Here is a 17859-nt window from a genome sequence, read left to right on the forward strand (position 1 = left end):
CAGCTATGCTGGTTATCAACGAATCCTAGATCAATGAGCTTCTGGCCGTAGTGCACACAACTCGCATATCATCTTGGCACAAAGGAAGAACCTGGAAGCTCTTAAACTCCGTGAAATAATTCAACAAGATTTGAGAAGCGTTGGAATTTTTATGAAAGCACCTAAAGGAACGAGGCGGTTTGGTTCATCCTTTAACTTGATTTTTTTTTTTAACTTTTGTGGTGGAAGAGGAATATAACTCCTGTTTAGGTGAGGGAGGGGAAATCCATAGGCTTCGATAACTCGGTAAAGGAATGATGAGCAGTGGGGGTGAAAAGAATAAAATAAAACAACAAAAGCAGTATCAGTTTTAATATTAAATAATATGCTGGTTTATTGGTGATGTTTATTTCTTTTCTCATATAACAACAAAGATTACCTTGTAATCTGGGGTGGCGACAGAGGCCGGTTAGTATACAACAAAGATTACCAATTGTAATCTGGGGTGACGACAGAGGCCGGTTAGTATTAACGCGAGACGGTTGGTTAATACGCGACAAGTTAACTCTTCAAAGGTTGGTCGACCAGTGAACGCAGAGGTTCTTGCAATCGCAGAGGATTGCAGCAATCGCAGAGGATCTGAGTCGATTTATATTACTACATTTACATATTCCAATGAGAGAAAACTCAAAAACCACCGCTCGTTAGCATCAACACTCTACGGTCTCCGCAGAGGGAACTTGCTCAGGTGATGCACGATGATGTCAATCAGCATCCGTGATCGACTGAGCTCGGGAAGTTGAGTTGGAATGTATCAAAACTAAACAACTCCCTTCGAGAATACCAGCCAATCAGGCAGACGGACAAAACAGATTTCAAGAAGCATTTCAAAAGTATATGGTAACATCCACTTTAGCCATAGAAAGTGCGCGTGAGACCGAACGGATCTCTCTAGCAGCAGTCATGTATTCCTACCTAGCGTGAATGTTTATGTTTATTGGCAACCGAAACTTCAATGCAAGATAGGGTGTGTAGTGCATGCTAGAATGGTCGTAGCGCTCTAGGGAGTATTTTGCATGTAAAACAATTGCTATTAACATTCACATTATAGGCCTTTAATAAAAGAAACAACGAATGGTAACCCTGTTGCAATGTTAACAAGTAAGAACGGTAAGAACGGCCTGGTCGAACTTGTTATAACCTCCACCACGAGTTGTATTGAAGTAAAATGGAACAATTAGTTTCCTTTCGTTTATGAAGAAGAATAAATACCAAATTTCAGCGATTTCAAATTATCGAAATTCGGGAGGTACGGTTCTATGGGTGCCATATCAAAATTTCGATCTATACCGACAAATTTCTGGCGCAAAATTTTTAGACTCAAAGAAGACCAAATACCAAACTTCCGATATTTCGCTAAGATAATGTGGCTAAAACCTTAAAAATACCAAAAATATACGTTTCTATGGAACGCGGATCTATACTGATAATTCTCTTCTGGAATATTTTACATCTCCATAGAAGACTTAATAAAAAATCTCAGTCATTTCGATGGGATATTGACGTCACAACCTTCAATATTACGAAAATCGGAAAGTACCGTTTTATATCGAAACGTGGACCTATACCGACGAATTTCAGTTTGAAAGGTTTTTACCTCCAACGTAGACATACCAAATTTCAGCCATTTCTACCTGAAGTCGTGGACCTATACCGACAAATTTAGAGGGGAAAGTTGAATACCCCAGCGTAGACTAAATACCAAACGTCAGCCATTTCGATGGATTATTGTGGTCACAACCTTTAAAATACCGAAAATCGGGAGGAATTGTCCTATGGGGGATATTTGAAGGCGTGGACCTATGCCGACAAATTTCATATGAAAAATTGTATACCCCAAATGAAGACAGAATACCGAATTTTAACAATTTCGGTGGAAAATTGATGCCACAAGCTTCAAAATACCAGAAATCCGGAGGTACAGTTCTATAGGGGCAATATGAAGATGTGGACCTATACCGACAAATTTCATATGGAAAGTTTTATACCCCAAATGAAGACTAAACACCAAACTTCAGCCATTTCAGTCGATTATTGTGGCCATAACCTTCAAAATACCGAAAATCGGGTGGTACCGTTCTATGGGGGCTATATCAAAACGTGGACGGATATAGCCCATTTAAAATACCAAACATCCTAGGAGTAATAGAAACTTCTATACGAAATTACAAAGCTCTATCTTAAAAATTGCGAGTTGTATCTTGATTTCAACAGACGGACTTAGAATTTTACCCTGCTCAAGAATATTCATACTTTATATGGTCTCCCATGAATATTTCGATGTGTTACAAACGGAATGACCAATTTATTTATACCCTCTATATTATGGTGGAGGGTATAAAAACAACAATTTAACCTCAAAGGACCTTTAGCATTATTATTGAAGTTGCTTCATTATTGTACCACTTATCCACTTCATTTTGTTAGTTTTTCTTTTTCTTGCAAAAACTACTTCGTAGAATATCTGCTCAGCAGCAACTCCACCTTCTTACTTATTTCAAATCACGTAAAAACTACATTTATTACTTCAAAACTTGATTCCACTAACTTTGCAACAACAGACTTTGTGGTCTTTCCGGTAAAAATTACTAACTTTTTGTGTTGTTATTGTTGTAATCTTCTATGTGAAACTTTTCAAAAAAAAAAGTAGAAATGTACTTTAACTTTAATGTGACCTAGGGGTTAAATGGACAGGCATAAAGAGTAAAATGACTGTCTATTAATGTCAAACTGTCTATTTTTAGAAGCGATGGAATGGAAGAAAAAGCTTTCAACTGAGCTAAGCACTCACACACACACACTCATACATATGAATAAAGTTTCAAAGAAAATGGAGAACTAAGAATGAGGGAAAACATGTTAGCAAAAGGGGCAAAATATATTGAGTGGCATCTGTTAAAGGTGTTACAAAATGAATTCCCATGAATATTTCAAAAGGATGGCTAGGCTGAGAACATAAAAATTGCAAAAAGAAACACGAAGTAACAAAATTTGTGTCCGTAGGAAAATGTAAATGTATTTCTTGCTGAAATTGTAGAACATTTTGGTTTTCTTTGTTTGCCTTGATATCCTTTGATCCTTTGAAATGTAAAAACGTTTTATTTATTGCCTTCTCTTTTGTTTTTTGTTTCCCTTTTACAGCCGATAAAACTGATGAAAAATTCCATCGTCGTGCTTCCGTTAAAATGGGTGTTCGTGTCATATACCGCACTGACGTTTTCAATCATGGCATTCATGGTCCGGAAAACTTTGCTGCTCTCTTTAATAATCCCGTTTCCTCGCCCCCCGTAACATTGGCCTGTACCCAGACCACAGCTATTGTTACATCGTCATCAAACACATCCACATCGGCGACATCATCGACACATCATTCTCATCATTCAAATTCAGCGGAAGCAGTAGCAGCAGCCCAGCATCAGCATCACCATGATATGTCAACAGCATCAGCATCATCGACGACGACAGTGGCTCCTACATCATCGTCCGGTGTCAATGAAACTCGTTCAACATGTGGTGGCGGCAAAAGCCGCAAATCTGAACGTGGAGATTCATTTCCAAAATTACGTTTATCACCGAAATCCTTTCGTTTTAGCAGCCGTTTTGGTCGCAGCAAAAGTGAAGTGGAGAAGTGTCCCAGTGATCCATTTTATAATTATAGTAAATCATTTCAGGAGGTAAGTTGAATGAAGGATGTCACAAGTATACTTGTAATGGTAAATATTAGGGTGGAGTGGGAAGAAGAAAATAGTTGCGTCTCCAAAAAATAAAAATTAAGGAAATTAAAAAATTGAGATTAGAAATCAAGAGAAGAACTGTTGAAGTTCTTCAGAAGACCTACGAGCTTTCCTATTAAATCTCCTCAATATTTGGCTCCTACAAGAAGACCTATTTTTCTCTATAAGAAGATACACTCCGGTTCATCTGATTAGAACCAACCTAATTCTATTTACAAACACCGTTATATCTAGCGGTGAGAGAGGAATTGTTAGTTCTATTTTTATGGACATGTAGAGTATAAAATAATCGACATTTTGAACAACTAAAATGTTTTATATATGCGTTATAATGGTACTTTTCACTCGCCTTATGAAAATATATGCAGATTTTAGACTTTTTACATGGTTCAACAGAAAAAACCCATGCTAAAAATTTACGTAAATCGATTGTTGGTGTCAGTAAACTTTTATAGAAAACCAAGTATACAGGCATGTCACAGATTCCAATCGGAATGGTTTCAATTCCGTAATTTCATTTCGATAGTTTTTGTTTTAGCTTCTTCATATTCCGATCGATTTTGTAAAATCGGAAAACTTCATTATTTAGTTTAAATATGAAATTAAATGTAAATTTGTTAACAAAGCAACATTTTTATTATTTCTAAGTGTTTTTAGAGTGTTTTAAAGTGCCAAATTAAAAAAAAAATAAAAATACAATTCCGTTTGCAAAATCAAAATTGGTTTCATACCGAAAAATTCTTCGTTTTTCGTTTTCTGAAGAAGCTAAATAGGAATGAATTCCACTTTCGATCGGAGTTCGTTTCTGTGACATGCCTGATAATTCAAAATATAGGCCGAGAGTGTCCAACAAATATTAGGCTGAAAAGGTGTGTTAATAATATTCTTATGAAGAAATCGGTAGAAACAATTTGTAAACTCAAAATTTAATACTGAATTGTATTCAAAATTTTCAAAACGACAAGCAAACTACAAAGAAAGCAGATTTGATAGCTTTATAAGTCCAAAAGTGAGGAAATATGGTAAAGAGTTATCTTTTTTCTGTCATTCCCATTCAAAAGTTTATGTTCTATCTGAGGAAAATAAATGCAAATCGATGGGTTCCACGCGGTTTTGTTATCTCCGAACATCATGTTTCTATAAGATCTTTTGTTGTTCCATAACCACCCTACTTGGCATTCCTCTATAAACTAAAAAATCCCCGGATGGGTTTTTAAATAAATCGCGGTCAAAATACACACTTTTAGGGGTTTTTAGGAAAATATCACGAAGGTCAATCTTGTACAGAATTTTCACTGCTACAAGATATTCTTTAGTCTCACTTCCATAAGACTTGCGGTTTTCAACCAATATCGTTAAAACTTAAAAATCCCCTAAAAGTGTGAACTTTGACCGCGATTTATTTAAAAAGCCCTCCGGCGATTTTTTTATTTTTTTGATTTTTCTCATCTATGAACATTGCAGTTTCAGAATCCGCAAAAACTTCCCTGGTGTAAGCTCCTTCCATTTAAATTTGGTTAAGGCGCATCATGAGAAGACTTAGTGCGTTTCCTCTGTATTGGTCTTCTTCTATATGAAGACCTATTGGTCTTTCCCTATCAAAGGATTTATTGGACTTCCTCTATAAGAAGACCTTTCTTCTCCTCCAAAAGAAAACCTATTGGCATTTCTACAATACCTATTGGCAAGACTACACGAGCACCGTTTCTTTCACAAAGAGTCTATAGGAGCACACTTTCATTCAGAATGGGTCTATAGAGGTACTCTTTCTTTCAGAAGGGTCTATAAAATCAGTTTTTCTTTCAGAAAGGATCTATAGAAGCAACATTTATTTCAGAAAGGATCTATAGAAGCAACATTTATTTCAGAAATGATCAATAGAGGCACACTTTCTTGCAGAAAGTTTCTAAAGGAGCACCCTTTCTTGCAGAAAGTTTCTAAAGGAGCACCCTACAGGAGCACCCTTTCTTTCAGAGAGGGCCTATAAGAGCCCCCCCTCTTTCAGAAAGGGCCTATAGGAGGCCCCCTCTTTTTTTTTTGTCGGGGAAAAAGTCGTCGAAAGACTCTGGCTACCTGGTTTATGATTTCACCAGGTGTGCGAGACTTTAACACGCTAAAATAACCCCTTTACTCTGATCCACCATCCCTGCGGTACCGCCGTACAGGCATTTCGTCGCAGGGGGGAATGTTCTATAGAACACTTCTATTTGTTATTCTTCTTCGAATATCGTCTTGCCTCCGTAATTCCAATATTATTGTCTTTACGTACTCACATACATACTCCGAATTGCTTAGAGACGTCATCATAATTTCGATTATGTTTTCTACACATATCTCACTTCCAACTTGCCGCTCTAAATTTGTCCTCTCTTCACTGAATCGCGGGCACAGAAAGAAAACGTGGTATGGGTCTTCTACATGTTCCACGCAGCAGGGACAATCAGGGGAGCAGTCAAGTCCAAAACGGTATAAATAGGACCTGAAACAGCCATGTCCGGAGAGAAATTGGGTGAGATAGAAGTTTAGATCTCCATGTCGCCTATTTGACCATGTGTCCACATTTCTTATCAGAGAATACGTCCATCTGCCTTTTGTAGATGCTGACCACCTACTTTGCCATTCGGTATTGCTACGTCTTCTTGCGACGTCGGATTCATTATCTGTTTCCTGTGAGCTTCTTGAGTTGTATGAGAATATCTATGGGAATCATAGCTGCGATAACATAGACTGCATCGTCAGAAACAGTTCTATATGCACAGCATACACGTAGTGCTGTCAGTCTGTATACTGTACTGTTCGTAATAAGTGGCATACCACAATTTATTTATTTATTTATTTATTTCAAATATTTATTATAATAAAAAATTACAATAAAATTATATAAAAAATAGCACTAGCATCTAAGGCTATCGGCTAAAACCACAAGCATTTCGCCCATATTGTGCTGCATAAAGAATAATATTTTTGGTAACTCCTGCCAGAATTTTTCTCTTTAAGTACCTCGGACCTCTTGTGTTTGGCATTATACGGCACAGCGCTTTACAAGTGTTTCCGGCTTTCGCCTTTATGTAATTCAAATGCTCCTTAAAAGATAGACGATTGTCTATAATAACGCCGAGGTATTTCAGGCTTTCCGCTGTTGTGATTGTACATTCTCCGATTTGAATATTTATCCTTTCTACAGTTCTGCGGCTTGTAATTAATACAGCTTCCGTTTTTTGATCGGCTAATGCTAGGCCTTGTGAACACAGCCACGATTTAACCAACTGTATGCTGACTTCTGGGACATTTTTTGCTTCTTCGGTTGTTTTTGCAACTATAACTAGCGCAATATCATCTGCAAATCCAATAATATTTGCTTTCTCTGATAGTTTTAGCTTTAAGACACCATCATACATCACGTTCCACAGAAGAGGTCCAAGAACAGATCCTTGTGGTACTCCTCCTGATATTCGGTATTCTTTTAAACCCTCCTCAGTTTGGTATATTAGTATTCTGTTGCGGAAGTAGTCCTGGAGTATAGCCACAAGATATGCCCGGACGTTTAACCGTCTCAGAGCGTTTAGAATATTCTCCCAGTTAGCTGTGTTAAAGGCATTTTTAACATCTAGCGTTATGACAACACAATACTCTTTTTTCCAGCTTTGGCCATTAATTGCTTCCTTTGCGATATCTGTTACCATTTTTATCGATCGTAGATCTTTTTTTCTGAAACCAAATTGGCTTTCAGATATGATGAAGGCGGTATGATGAAGGATTTTCCAAGGGCTTGCCGTTTTTTGGGCAATAGGACTAGTCTTTGCCTTTTCCATAACGATGGAAAGGATCCATATTCTAAGCAGGAGTTCAGTAATTTAAGCATTTGTTCTCCACAGCAACTTATAATCTCTTTTAGAACGTAGTTGGGAATTCCATCGAGACCAGGCGCTTTAGAGTCATCGAATTTAGAGACGGCAATATTTATCTCCGCTGGTGTAACCGGGGGGTAAGCAAAATGTCCCCCGGGGTCAAAAGTTGCCCATGATGTTACAGCTTGGTGAGAAAAAAAGGTGATTCACAATGTTATCTAATGTTTTAGCATCCGTAGGTGTACATGAGCCGAAGCCTTTCAGTTTCTTAGTCACAATCTTGTACGCGAGTCCAAACGGCTGGGATTCACATCATCCCAAATAGCGAGAAAACACGATATTTTGTTTGCATGAATGGCTTTTTGGAGGGCTTTCTTCTTCATCTTGAGAACCTGTCTATACGCTTCATTGTCTTCTCTATCACGAGTTCTTACAAAACGTCTTCTAGCACGAAGACACTCTTTACGTAGTTCAGCTATTTCAGCGTTCCACCAATATACTGGGGCTTTGTTGACACCACGCTTGCTTTTTTGCATCGATGCGTTGCATGCTTGTGTTGCTCGAAAAATAAGCTCTTCCGCCATATTTTCGGGGGTTCCCTGCAGTTCTGTGTCTTCCATACATAGCGCAAATATGTCTTTATCAATTGAGCCTTTTTTCCAACCAGATATTTCAGGCGTTCGAACCGATCTGCTAACTGTTGTCGCGTCATTACGATTAATTATTATAGCCTGATGATCACTATAAGTGAACATATCATTGATTTGCCAGTTAAACTGATAGAAGATGTCGATTATGGAACTCCCACCATTTCGACTCAATGTTGAATTACTCCCCGAATTCAAAATTTCCTCATCTAATTGGGCAAAGGATTCTAACAATATTCGGCCCCTTTCATTTGTTCTAGGGCAACCCCACTCTGTGGTCCAGGCATTAAAATCGCCCGCTATCAAAATTGACCCTCTGGATGCGGCATCATTTGTTAAGTCAGTTATAATTTTTCTGTAATCTTCAATATCATATCTTGGTGGTATGTAGCAACTGTAGACTGTTAATCCGGCGAAAGTAGCGCGGACAAAGCCAGTTGCAGAATTCAAAGCATTTTGTATTGGTTTGTTTAAGGACCAGATCGAGGTTGTGCCGGACTTATCACATAACCAATTTGCTGAGCTTATGTTCTTGTAGGGCTCGCTGATAATTGCTAGATCGACCTCTAGTTCCCGAACTTTCTGTTTTAACAAATCTTGGGCAGCTTCACAATGATTTAAATTTAATTGTATATATTTCATTAAGATCCTCTAAGTTGGCGTAGAGCTTCCTTGTATTTCGGACACACAGTCGACCCAGTGATGTGGCTACGATCTGTTGATGGTTCATTGCACTACACTTGGGGGGTTTTTACAATTAGCAACCTTCTCCACAGCAAATGCAGCGACCTGAGTTGTCGTTCGCGTTTTTACATCTAACTGCTGTATGACCAAAGTCCAGACATTTATAACACCTCATTGGTGTCAATTTTTCACGTATTCGACAATCCGCCCATCCAATACGTAGTATTCTTTTCTTTAAAAGAATATTCGCTAGCAGCGAGCTTACGGAAACTGTAGCAGTTTGTGTGCCTATATATGCTTTTCGTAGTTATTTTATTGCAGATGCTTGCAATGCTTTAAAATCGTCCGAAACGTCGCTGATAGCCTGGAGAATATCATCTCTATTAGACACCCCATCTATATCATTAATTTCGAGTTGTACTTCCTGGGTTAAGGCACGAACTTCAGCGGTTGGGCCTAAGACTTCTTCAATGGCTTCTCTAAAGTCATTTGGGTTCTGGTGTGCTGGTTTATTTAGTTCTAACAATAGCTCACCCTTCTCTGTCTTCCGAATTGTCTTCACAGCCAGCTTTGCTTCACTTTTCACTTGCTTCAGAATGTCTGAATATGAGGAATCTCCACATGTTTTAATTATTAAAGCATCTGGTTTACTTGGTTTCCTTTTCCTTCTAGATCTTGTTTGAACTTTATTCCATGCTGCCGCATTTTGTACGGTATCGGATTTTCCCACATTTTCATTCATCGTCTCTTCTATTGTCTTTACAGAATCTGGCTCTTGAATTTTAGGTACGACTTCTTTTTTCTTTTTTGTCCTATTCTCCTTCGGGTTTTTGGTTTTAGGGCCTATTTTCAACGTAGGTGTTGTTGGAGTTCCTGGTTGTTTAGATTTAATCCATGCTTCGGTTTGGGTCTGCTTATTGTCTACCTGGCCCATTTGACGTATTTCAGCTTCCTTATTCATATCATCGGCTACTTTTAAATATATTGCCTGTATCTCTCTCATCATGGATTGGATATCTTAGTGGATGTTATTTTTCGATTTGACAAATTCATGCAGCTGAGCTATTTTCCTTCCGAGCCTCCTTAGATTTTCACTTCCAGGACTTTTGTTTTTAGGCGCTTCTTCGCCCGAATTATTAGTCGGTGTCGCCATCACAATCACCGAACTCCTTTCTAATGGGGAACTTACACCTCCCGTGTTTTCGACTCGTAGACCCGAGCATCTTCCCAGTGGGGTTTCTTCAACCTCTATATTTGTTCTCCTTGTTTCTTGATTTGCTTCGTTCATTTTAGGTTTCGTGGTCCCAACTCAAAGCCGCTATATCCGCTCGTAAAATGTGCAGTCACGTAAAGATCCCATGGGTCCCTATTCCTAGGTCCATGCGAGGGTTGACGGGAGACCCTTATGAGATCTCCCGTTCAGAGCCAGATCCGTGTTAATCGGAAATGTACATCCGAACGAATACTCAGGTTCCAGAATACCACAGCCGTCAGCCCAGGGTTCATCAATTCCAAATCGTAGTCCAGTAATGCCATAATCAAGATCGTGCTGACTTGATCTTGATGCCTTTCGGCAGGGATTTGTTTTCTCCTTTGTGTAGGTTTTGACTAGGGAAAACCATGGAGTCGTCACCGACACAGGGTTTCACAGAGCACCTGTACCATTTTGGTACGCTCTCCACACCTGCCAAAATTCTTCAGAGAATACCCTTGCGGGAAGCCCCCCTCTTTCAGAAAGGGCCTACAAGAGCCCCCCTCTTTCAGAAAGGCTCTAAAGGAGCATCCTTTCTTTCAGAAAGGGCCTACAAGAACCCCCCCCTCTTTCAGAAAGGCGCCATGGAGTCGTCACCGACACAGGGTTTCACAGAGCACCTGTACCATTTTGGTACGCTCTCCACACCTGCCAAAATTCTTCAGAGAATACCCTTGCGGGAAGCCCCCCTCTTTCAGAAAGGGCCTACAAGAGCCCCCCTCTTTCAGAAAGGCTCTAAAGGAGCATCCTTTCTTTCAGAAAGGGCCTACAAGAACCCCCCCCCCCCCCTCTTTCAGAAAGGCTCTAAAGGAGCACCCTTTCTTTCAGAAAGGGCCTATAAGAGCCCCCCCTCTTTCAGAAAGGGTCTAAAGGAACAACCTTTCTTTCAGAGAGGGTCTATAGGTGCACCCTTTCTTTCCAAAAGGGTCTATAAGAGCACCATTTATTTCAGAAAGCGTCAATAGGAGCACCCTTACTTGCAGAAAGGGTCTATCGGAGCACCTTTACTTTCAGAAAAGGCCTAGAAAGGGTCTAAAGGAACACCCTTTCTTTCAGAGAGGGTCTATAGGTGCACCCTTTCTTTCCAAAAGGGTCTATAAGAGCACCATTTATTTCAGAAAGCGTCAATAGGAGCACCCTTACTTGCAGAAAGGGTCTATAGGGGCACCTTTACTTGCAGAAAGGGTCTATAGGAGCACCTTTACTTTCAGAAAAGGTCTATAGGAGCACCCTTTCTTTCAGAAAGAGTCTATAGGAGCACCCTTTCTTTCAGAAAGGCTCTAAAGGAACACCCTATCTTTCAGAAAGGGTCTAAAGGAGGACCCTTTCTTTCAGAAAGGGTCTAAAGGAGCACCCTTTCTTTCAGAAAGGGTCCATAGGAGCACCCATTCTTTCAGAGAGGGTCTATAGGTGCACCCTTTCTTTCCAAAAGGGTCTATAAGAGCACCATTTATTTCAGAAAGCGTCAATAGGAGCACCCTTACTTGCAGAAAGGGTCTATAGGAGCACCTTTACTTTCAGAAAGGGTCTATAGGAGCACCCTTTCTTTCAGAAAGAGTCTATAGGAGCACCCTTTCTTTCAGAAAGGCTCTAAAGGAACACCCTATCTTTCAGAAAGGGTCTGAAAGATCCGATCTTTCCATTAGCATTTGAACCTATGTGAAGGAAGTCGTGAAAGATCCGATCTTTTCATCAGCATTTGAACCCATTCCATCGATCCAATAGAGATGAATTGTGTGTTTTTATTTATACAAATTTTCAAAATATATAAGATTAATTATTTAAAATAGGCTTGATATTGTCGGAGACTCGAAACCACACCCAACGTTGTTAAAACTCTCGTCGTAATCATAATGTCATTGCAAAGGGTTGGTGAAAATGACATGCCAAAGCATTGGTGGAAAGGACATGCCAAAGCTTTGGTGAAAATGACATGTCAAAGCATTGGTGTAAATGACATGCTTTGGATCCAAAAATGAATAGCATCTTTTGGGGTCCACGCTCATACAAAATTCATCGATGAAGATGCTAAAAAGATGACATGCCAGATCACTTGCACCTATGATTGAATGGCATCTTTGGCATCGAACATTTTGCTGGGAAAGGGTCTGTAAAAGCACCATTTCTTTCAGAACGGGTCTGTAGATGCACCCTTTCTTTCAGAAGAGGTCTAGGAGTACCTTTTCTTTTAAAATGAGCACGCTTTCTTTCATGGAGTGTCTATAGGAACACCCCTTCTTCCAGAGAAAGGTATATAGGAACACCCTTTCTTTCAGAAAGGGCCAAAAAATTTTTTGTTCAGCACCCCTGGTGCTGCCGGCCAGAATTCTTAGGACATTGTTCCTACTTCCGATCTTGTCACAAATAGCTGTGACTTGCGCGAACGGCTTAAACTTGTTGTCGACCGTTTTAGCCAATACCTTGAGGTAGTTAGTGGTCTGAATCAGGAAACCATCATTTTAGTCGTCCAGGAGGATAGCAATAACAATACCTTCTTCTATAAGAAGAACTACTGGTCTTCTCTATAATATGACCTATTGCTCTCCCTCTATATTATGGTCTACATTATGGTCTTCATATATAAGACCTATCCGTCTTTTAAATATAATTTCGTATCCAAATGACTTTTTAAAAATTCCTGGACTTGAATCAATCCTTTCCTATTAAAGTCTATTAATAATTACACCACCTCCACATCTACTTACACATATCCTCCTTTCATTTTTAAGCTCTTTATCGAATTTCCATGGCTCGTTAATTTTTTACCTTTGACTTGTAATTGTGGTTATTAAAAGTTATTATGGTTTCTCGGCAAAGGCAGCAAATGGAATTTTCCTTGTAATAGCTTTTTCTTTGATTCATACATTGTAGCCCATGGCTGAGTAAAATATCAACAACAAAGTGTAAAGAGCCTGGAACAGGAATAGCAACCACATCTGAAAACGAATGCTTTGACAGAATGCAACAACCACTAATTGAATTTTTTGTTTGTTCTTAACTTGACGGAGGAATGTTCACTTCATAGTTCGCAAGCAGCAACATCTTTGAAAACATTCTTGCAATTTTCTTTTCTTTCCTTCCGCCTCTCCACCACGAATTATTTCTTTTCCATCATTATCATCTCTAGTATCAACCTTGTGTCTTATCGTAGTGTTTTTCTCTCCGCTTATTTTTCTTTCTTTCATGTTGGCAATAATTATAACAACTACAACAACATCCGTTTGGGGCCATAATGGATGCCTTGGTTGCAATGTTGCAAAACCATTGATAACGTTCTCTGCACTTGGCCAATCTACGGATATGCTTGTGTTGCCGATCCAACTCTTCTTCTTTTTCATTGTTTGCAGTATGACAGTGTAGCTGGTGTTACAGCTTGTGGCAGTGGCGGTGGGCCACAAGGTGCAGTTGATAAACCCTTCCTCCTACAAGATGGACGTGTCGGATTACGTGCCAGTTTGGATAAGGCCTGGTATACCCATGGCGAGGATGTCTGTGTAACCATAAATATACGCAACGACAGCAGGAAGACAGTACGCAAAGTTCGGGTAAGTCTAAAGCTAAAATACGTTGTAAAGAGGATGTTTCCTCTTCTTCTCTTTATTGTTTCCGAGTTTCTACTAAAGTGTTATCTGTGATTAAATATTTAAAGCCATAATATTGTTGTTGGTGTTGGTTGGTAATGAAAAGAAAATAAGGAACGGATACGAAAATACAAGGATCAACATCATAAAATTAGATTGTAATTTTATGGGGTTGTTTGTTTTTGGTTTTCTGTTACCTGAAAATGAAATGATAAAGTGCACCGCGGTAAAAAGCATTGCGGATAATAACCGTTTTACAGCCACATTGAATAACCAACATTAAATATATTTTAACATAAAGGATAAATTAAATTCTGGTTGGTAAAAGTGATTTTATAGTTGTTATGAACGTTAGTCAGGTGGTGGAACGGTAGTCAGGTGGTCATAAGAAAGCTATCTTCATCGGATATTATGGCGAAAGTTAAATCTGGCCAAATATCAGTTTATATAATGCAGAAGGGCCGACAAACCATTTCAACCACTATCTCTCCTAACCCACATTCGACAGTAGTTGGGGCTATATCTGTATCTGCGCCAACTTGTCTTGGTTAGTAACCAATTATAACATAGGGTGAGATGCTGCAGAACATAATTCTAGGAAAAAGTACTTACGGCATATATATTTGCAACAGCAAATAAGGAAAACTTATATTTAGATGATTCTCGTCTCTTAGGTCATAATCAAGGTGCACTATTGTGGCGTCCATTTCCATGTTTGGTGCATGCTATTGGTTGGTCTCCATAGAGCACAATCTTTGGGTTTCAATTAGCTTTTGGTTTATTTTTCACCGGAAAGAATCAGCGGCCAGACTACTCGTACCACCAATTTTAGTTCCATACGAAACTAAACGTTTCGCCCAAGTTTAAGAAATTAGAGACCAGAAAAAGAGTCCAATACTAATAAAACAGCCTAGTTACCATATTTATATATTCACATTTTTATATATAACCGGTAAATGTGACGATTCGTTATCACTTTGACGCTGCAGTAGACTTAGTAGAGGTCAGGTCGTAACAAGAATATATTTTGGTATTGAGACGTTCGACCCCATAAATTCTGACGACTAATGATAAAAAAGGAACTGTGGCGACGTGTTTACACTTTCGTCAGGTTCATATAAAGAACTTAGTTTGGTTTATAGACGACGGTGCGTCCAAATATAAGACTGACGACAGCAATGGCTCTAATGATCATATGCATCCCGCCTATAATTAGACCAAACTGTGAGACCAAACTTCCCACGGAACAAGTGGTTAAATCATCTGAAGAGTTGTATCATTGGAACCAGAATAAGTGAATTGTTTGAAACGATTAAGTCACTCTCGAATCCTGGAAAGAAGACAGGGCGAAGAGAAGAGCACTACTTCGCATTAGATATCTTCCTGTCGAGGTTGAACCATCACAATTTACAATGGATGATATTGCGAATGTCATTAGGAACGCTAAATCATCCAAAGCGTTGAGCCCTGATCGAATCTCCATGCTGAAACAGCTGGATGTGCCGAGAGTCGAGTATCTCACTAAAGTTCTCAACCAGTCGCTAGCCACCCGAAGTCTAGAAAATGGGTAAGATGGTCCCGCTACTGACGCCAGGCAAGGATGCCATCAAAGGTAATCCGTACGGGCCGATTTCGCTTTTGTTGCCCGTAGCAAACACCATTGAAGCTTTAGTCCTCCCGAGCGTCAGAAACAGCTATCCAGTTGCTGATCATAAGCATGGATTCCGTAAACAGTACAGCACGACAACAGCGCTAGAAGTCATCTCCACAAATATTAGTCGAAGACTCAACCAGAGCATGTCGTGATATAGAACAGTGATGGTGGCGCATGATTTACCAAACGCCTTGGATACTGTCAAGCACTCTACGCTGTTTGAGGACATCGAGCAGACAACCTTTCGGACTTGTTTGAAACGTTGGATAATCGCTTATACGTGGAATTTAGGAATAAGAAGTCCAATCCCCGTAGAGTGAATCAGGGAGTTCAGCAAGATGGGACTGTTTAACCTCTACCTCTCCTTCCACATGAGAAGACAAAGATTCTTCCAGTACAGAAACACAATGGCATGATTTCGTTACAGTACTTGCTCGGGTGTTACGGTAAGAGCCATCCTAATCACCTGACATGTCAGGAGGGATCTTCATGATCTTGAAAGAGAGGTCCAACGTTACAAGAGAGAACCCCTAGATCAACAAGTCCATAAAGCATATTTAAGTAGAGTTCAAACGGATACAGTCGCATATGCCATAAACAGCTATTGTCTGAATGCGATCCCCGGAGAACATGCCTCATCTATCGCATCTGAAGAGCGTCAGCTGCCACGACAAACCAGATTAGTTTTGGCTCAGCTGCGTTCGGAACGGTGCAGGAACGAACTTACAAACATATAATAAAAACAATTTTACAACCACAACGATTTCAGCCTCAATCGACCTAACAAACAACGCAACCAACTTTGGCGACTGCTGCCCAATGTTTTACCTCTAAACGCGCCGCAGCACACTGGTCGAAACCACTGATCTAGCGGCGCAAAAGTTAAAAAATCGAACTATAAAATTGCGACATATTTTCCATTGTTTCGATTACAGACACATCGCAGACAAAGATTTTGTTTTTTAATTTTTTTTTTTGTAAATATTCACTCAGTTATTCACTATCAAATGTAAGAGTTTTTGTTGCATCAGATTTTAAAAAATTGTTGCAAAAAAATTAACTTCATATTTGTTTAAATGTTAAATGCATTCGTAATTAAACTGGACAAGATTTATATTCAATTAATAGCAGAGGGTGAGATTTAAATTATAAAAATTAGTTTGGGGTCTGTAGGTGCTTAGTTATATAGCAATAAATTTTCAAAAAATTAATTTTTTTTTTGTGTTTTTATGGGTTGTACGCGCTTGTTCTATAGAGTGCATCTTGTAAACTTAGCCGAACTTAGGTTCGATTATTTTTTGGGGAAAGAAATTGGACTCTCTGGATACGGAATAACCACATTTGGGCTGCAAATATTTGCAAATCTTTTGATGACTGCACTTTTAAAAAAAGGGATTTTGCATGAAATTCATACAAATTTAGCTGTGCATTTGTATGGGAGCTAAATCAAAATATGGACCTATCTTGAGAAATGTTTGCAAGGAGGATTTCTACCCCCGGAGACACTATAATACCATATTATAGCTAAATATGTTATTAAATATGGGATAACAAGTAAAAATTCAACGAATCGGGGGTACCATAAACATAAATCGAAACATAAATCTGTGTTGAAAATGTTTTGTTAGAAGATTTTATACGCAGTGAGAACACGGAATGCAAAATTACAGCCAAGTTGGTTTAAAAATGTGGTCATGATATTCAAAATACCTTAAATTGGGAGGTACGGTTACATGGGGGCTATATCAAAACGTGCACCTATGTCCATAATTTTTGGGAACATTATTTTTTGACCACTAGGAACCCTAAGTACCAAATTACAGCTAATTTGCTACGAAATTGTGGCTTAAATCCGCATAATACCAAAAATCTTACGGTACCGTTATATGGGGGCTATACCAAAACATCAGCCAATATTGTTCATATTTGGCCCATTATTACCAACAGGTACAAGCTGAGTTTGTGCCAAATTTCAGTGACGTATCTCAATACGTTTGCAAGTTATTAATTTCGCGCCGCTAGATCAGTGCTTTCGACCACCGTGCGCAGGGTCAATCATTGACTTGGCTAACTGCTGTTGGTTCTCTGACATTCTTTACAAGCTGTCTCGTTATTTCGGAGAGAGATTTTTATTTTCGATTCTTTAATAAGAAAAGTCATATTCCCGATCTCCCCCTAGCATCGACCTATCTATATCTGTAAATGCAGTCCACATACTTTTTCTTGGTATTAACGTTTCACACAAGATAGCTACGCTTTTTTGGGTATCCAAATTGACAAAGACTACGAGCATGCGTTCCGTCTCGAGTTTGCTGCCAAATAACTTCCTTTGGAAAACTCTATTTACCCAGGCTAAATAGTAGTCCCCCTTGGAAAAGTCTATTCAGCCAGGCTGAATAGTATTCTTCCTTTGGAAAACC

At 39.1% G+C, this 17859-nt stretch overlaps 1 protein-coding gene across 2 annotated transcripts in view; it reads left to right on the forward strand.

The window, feature by feature from the left end:
- The window catches only part of LOC141397008 (uncharacterized), a 224807-nt gene that overhangs the window by 168685 nt on the left and 38263 nt on the right, over positions 1-17859 (forward strand). For both annotated transcript variants that reach the window (XM_073972778.1, XM_073972777.1), the window contains 2 exons: positions 3181-3713; positions 13552-13749. In XM_073972778.1, coding sequence (XP_073828879.1) covers positions 3181-3713; positions 13552-13749 — 731 coding nt within the window. The remainder of the gene's footprint in view (positions 1-3180; positions 3714-13551; positions 13750-17859) is intronic.

This window comes from Musca autumnalis, unplaced genomic scaffold (assembly GCF_047663935.1).
Source record: "Musca autumnalis isolate F117 unplaced genomic scaffold, ASM4766393v1 scaffold_3, whole genome shotgun sequence".
Classification (NCBI taxonomy): Eukaryota; Metazoa; Arthropoda; class Insecta; order Diptera; family Muscidae; genus Musca; species Musca autumnalis.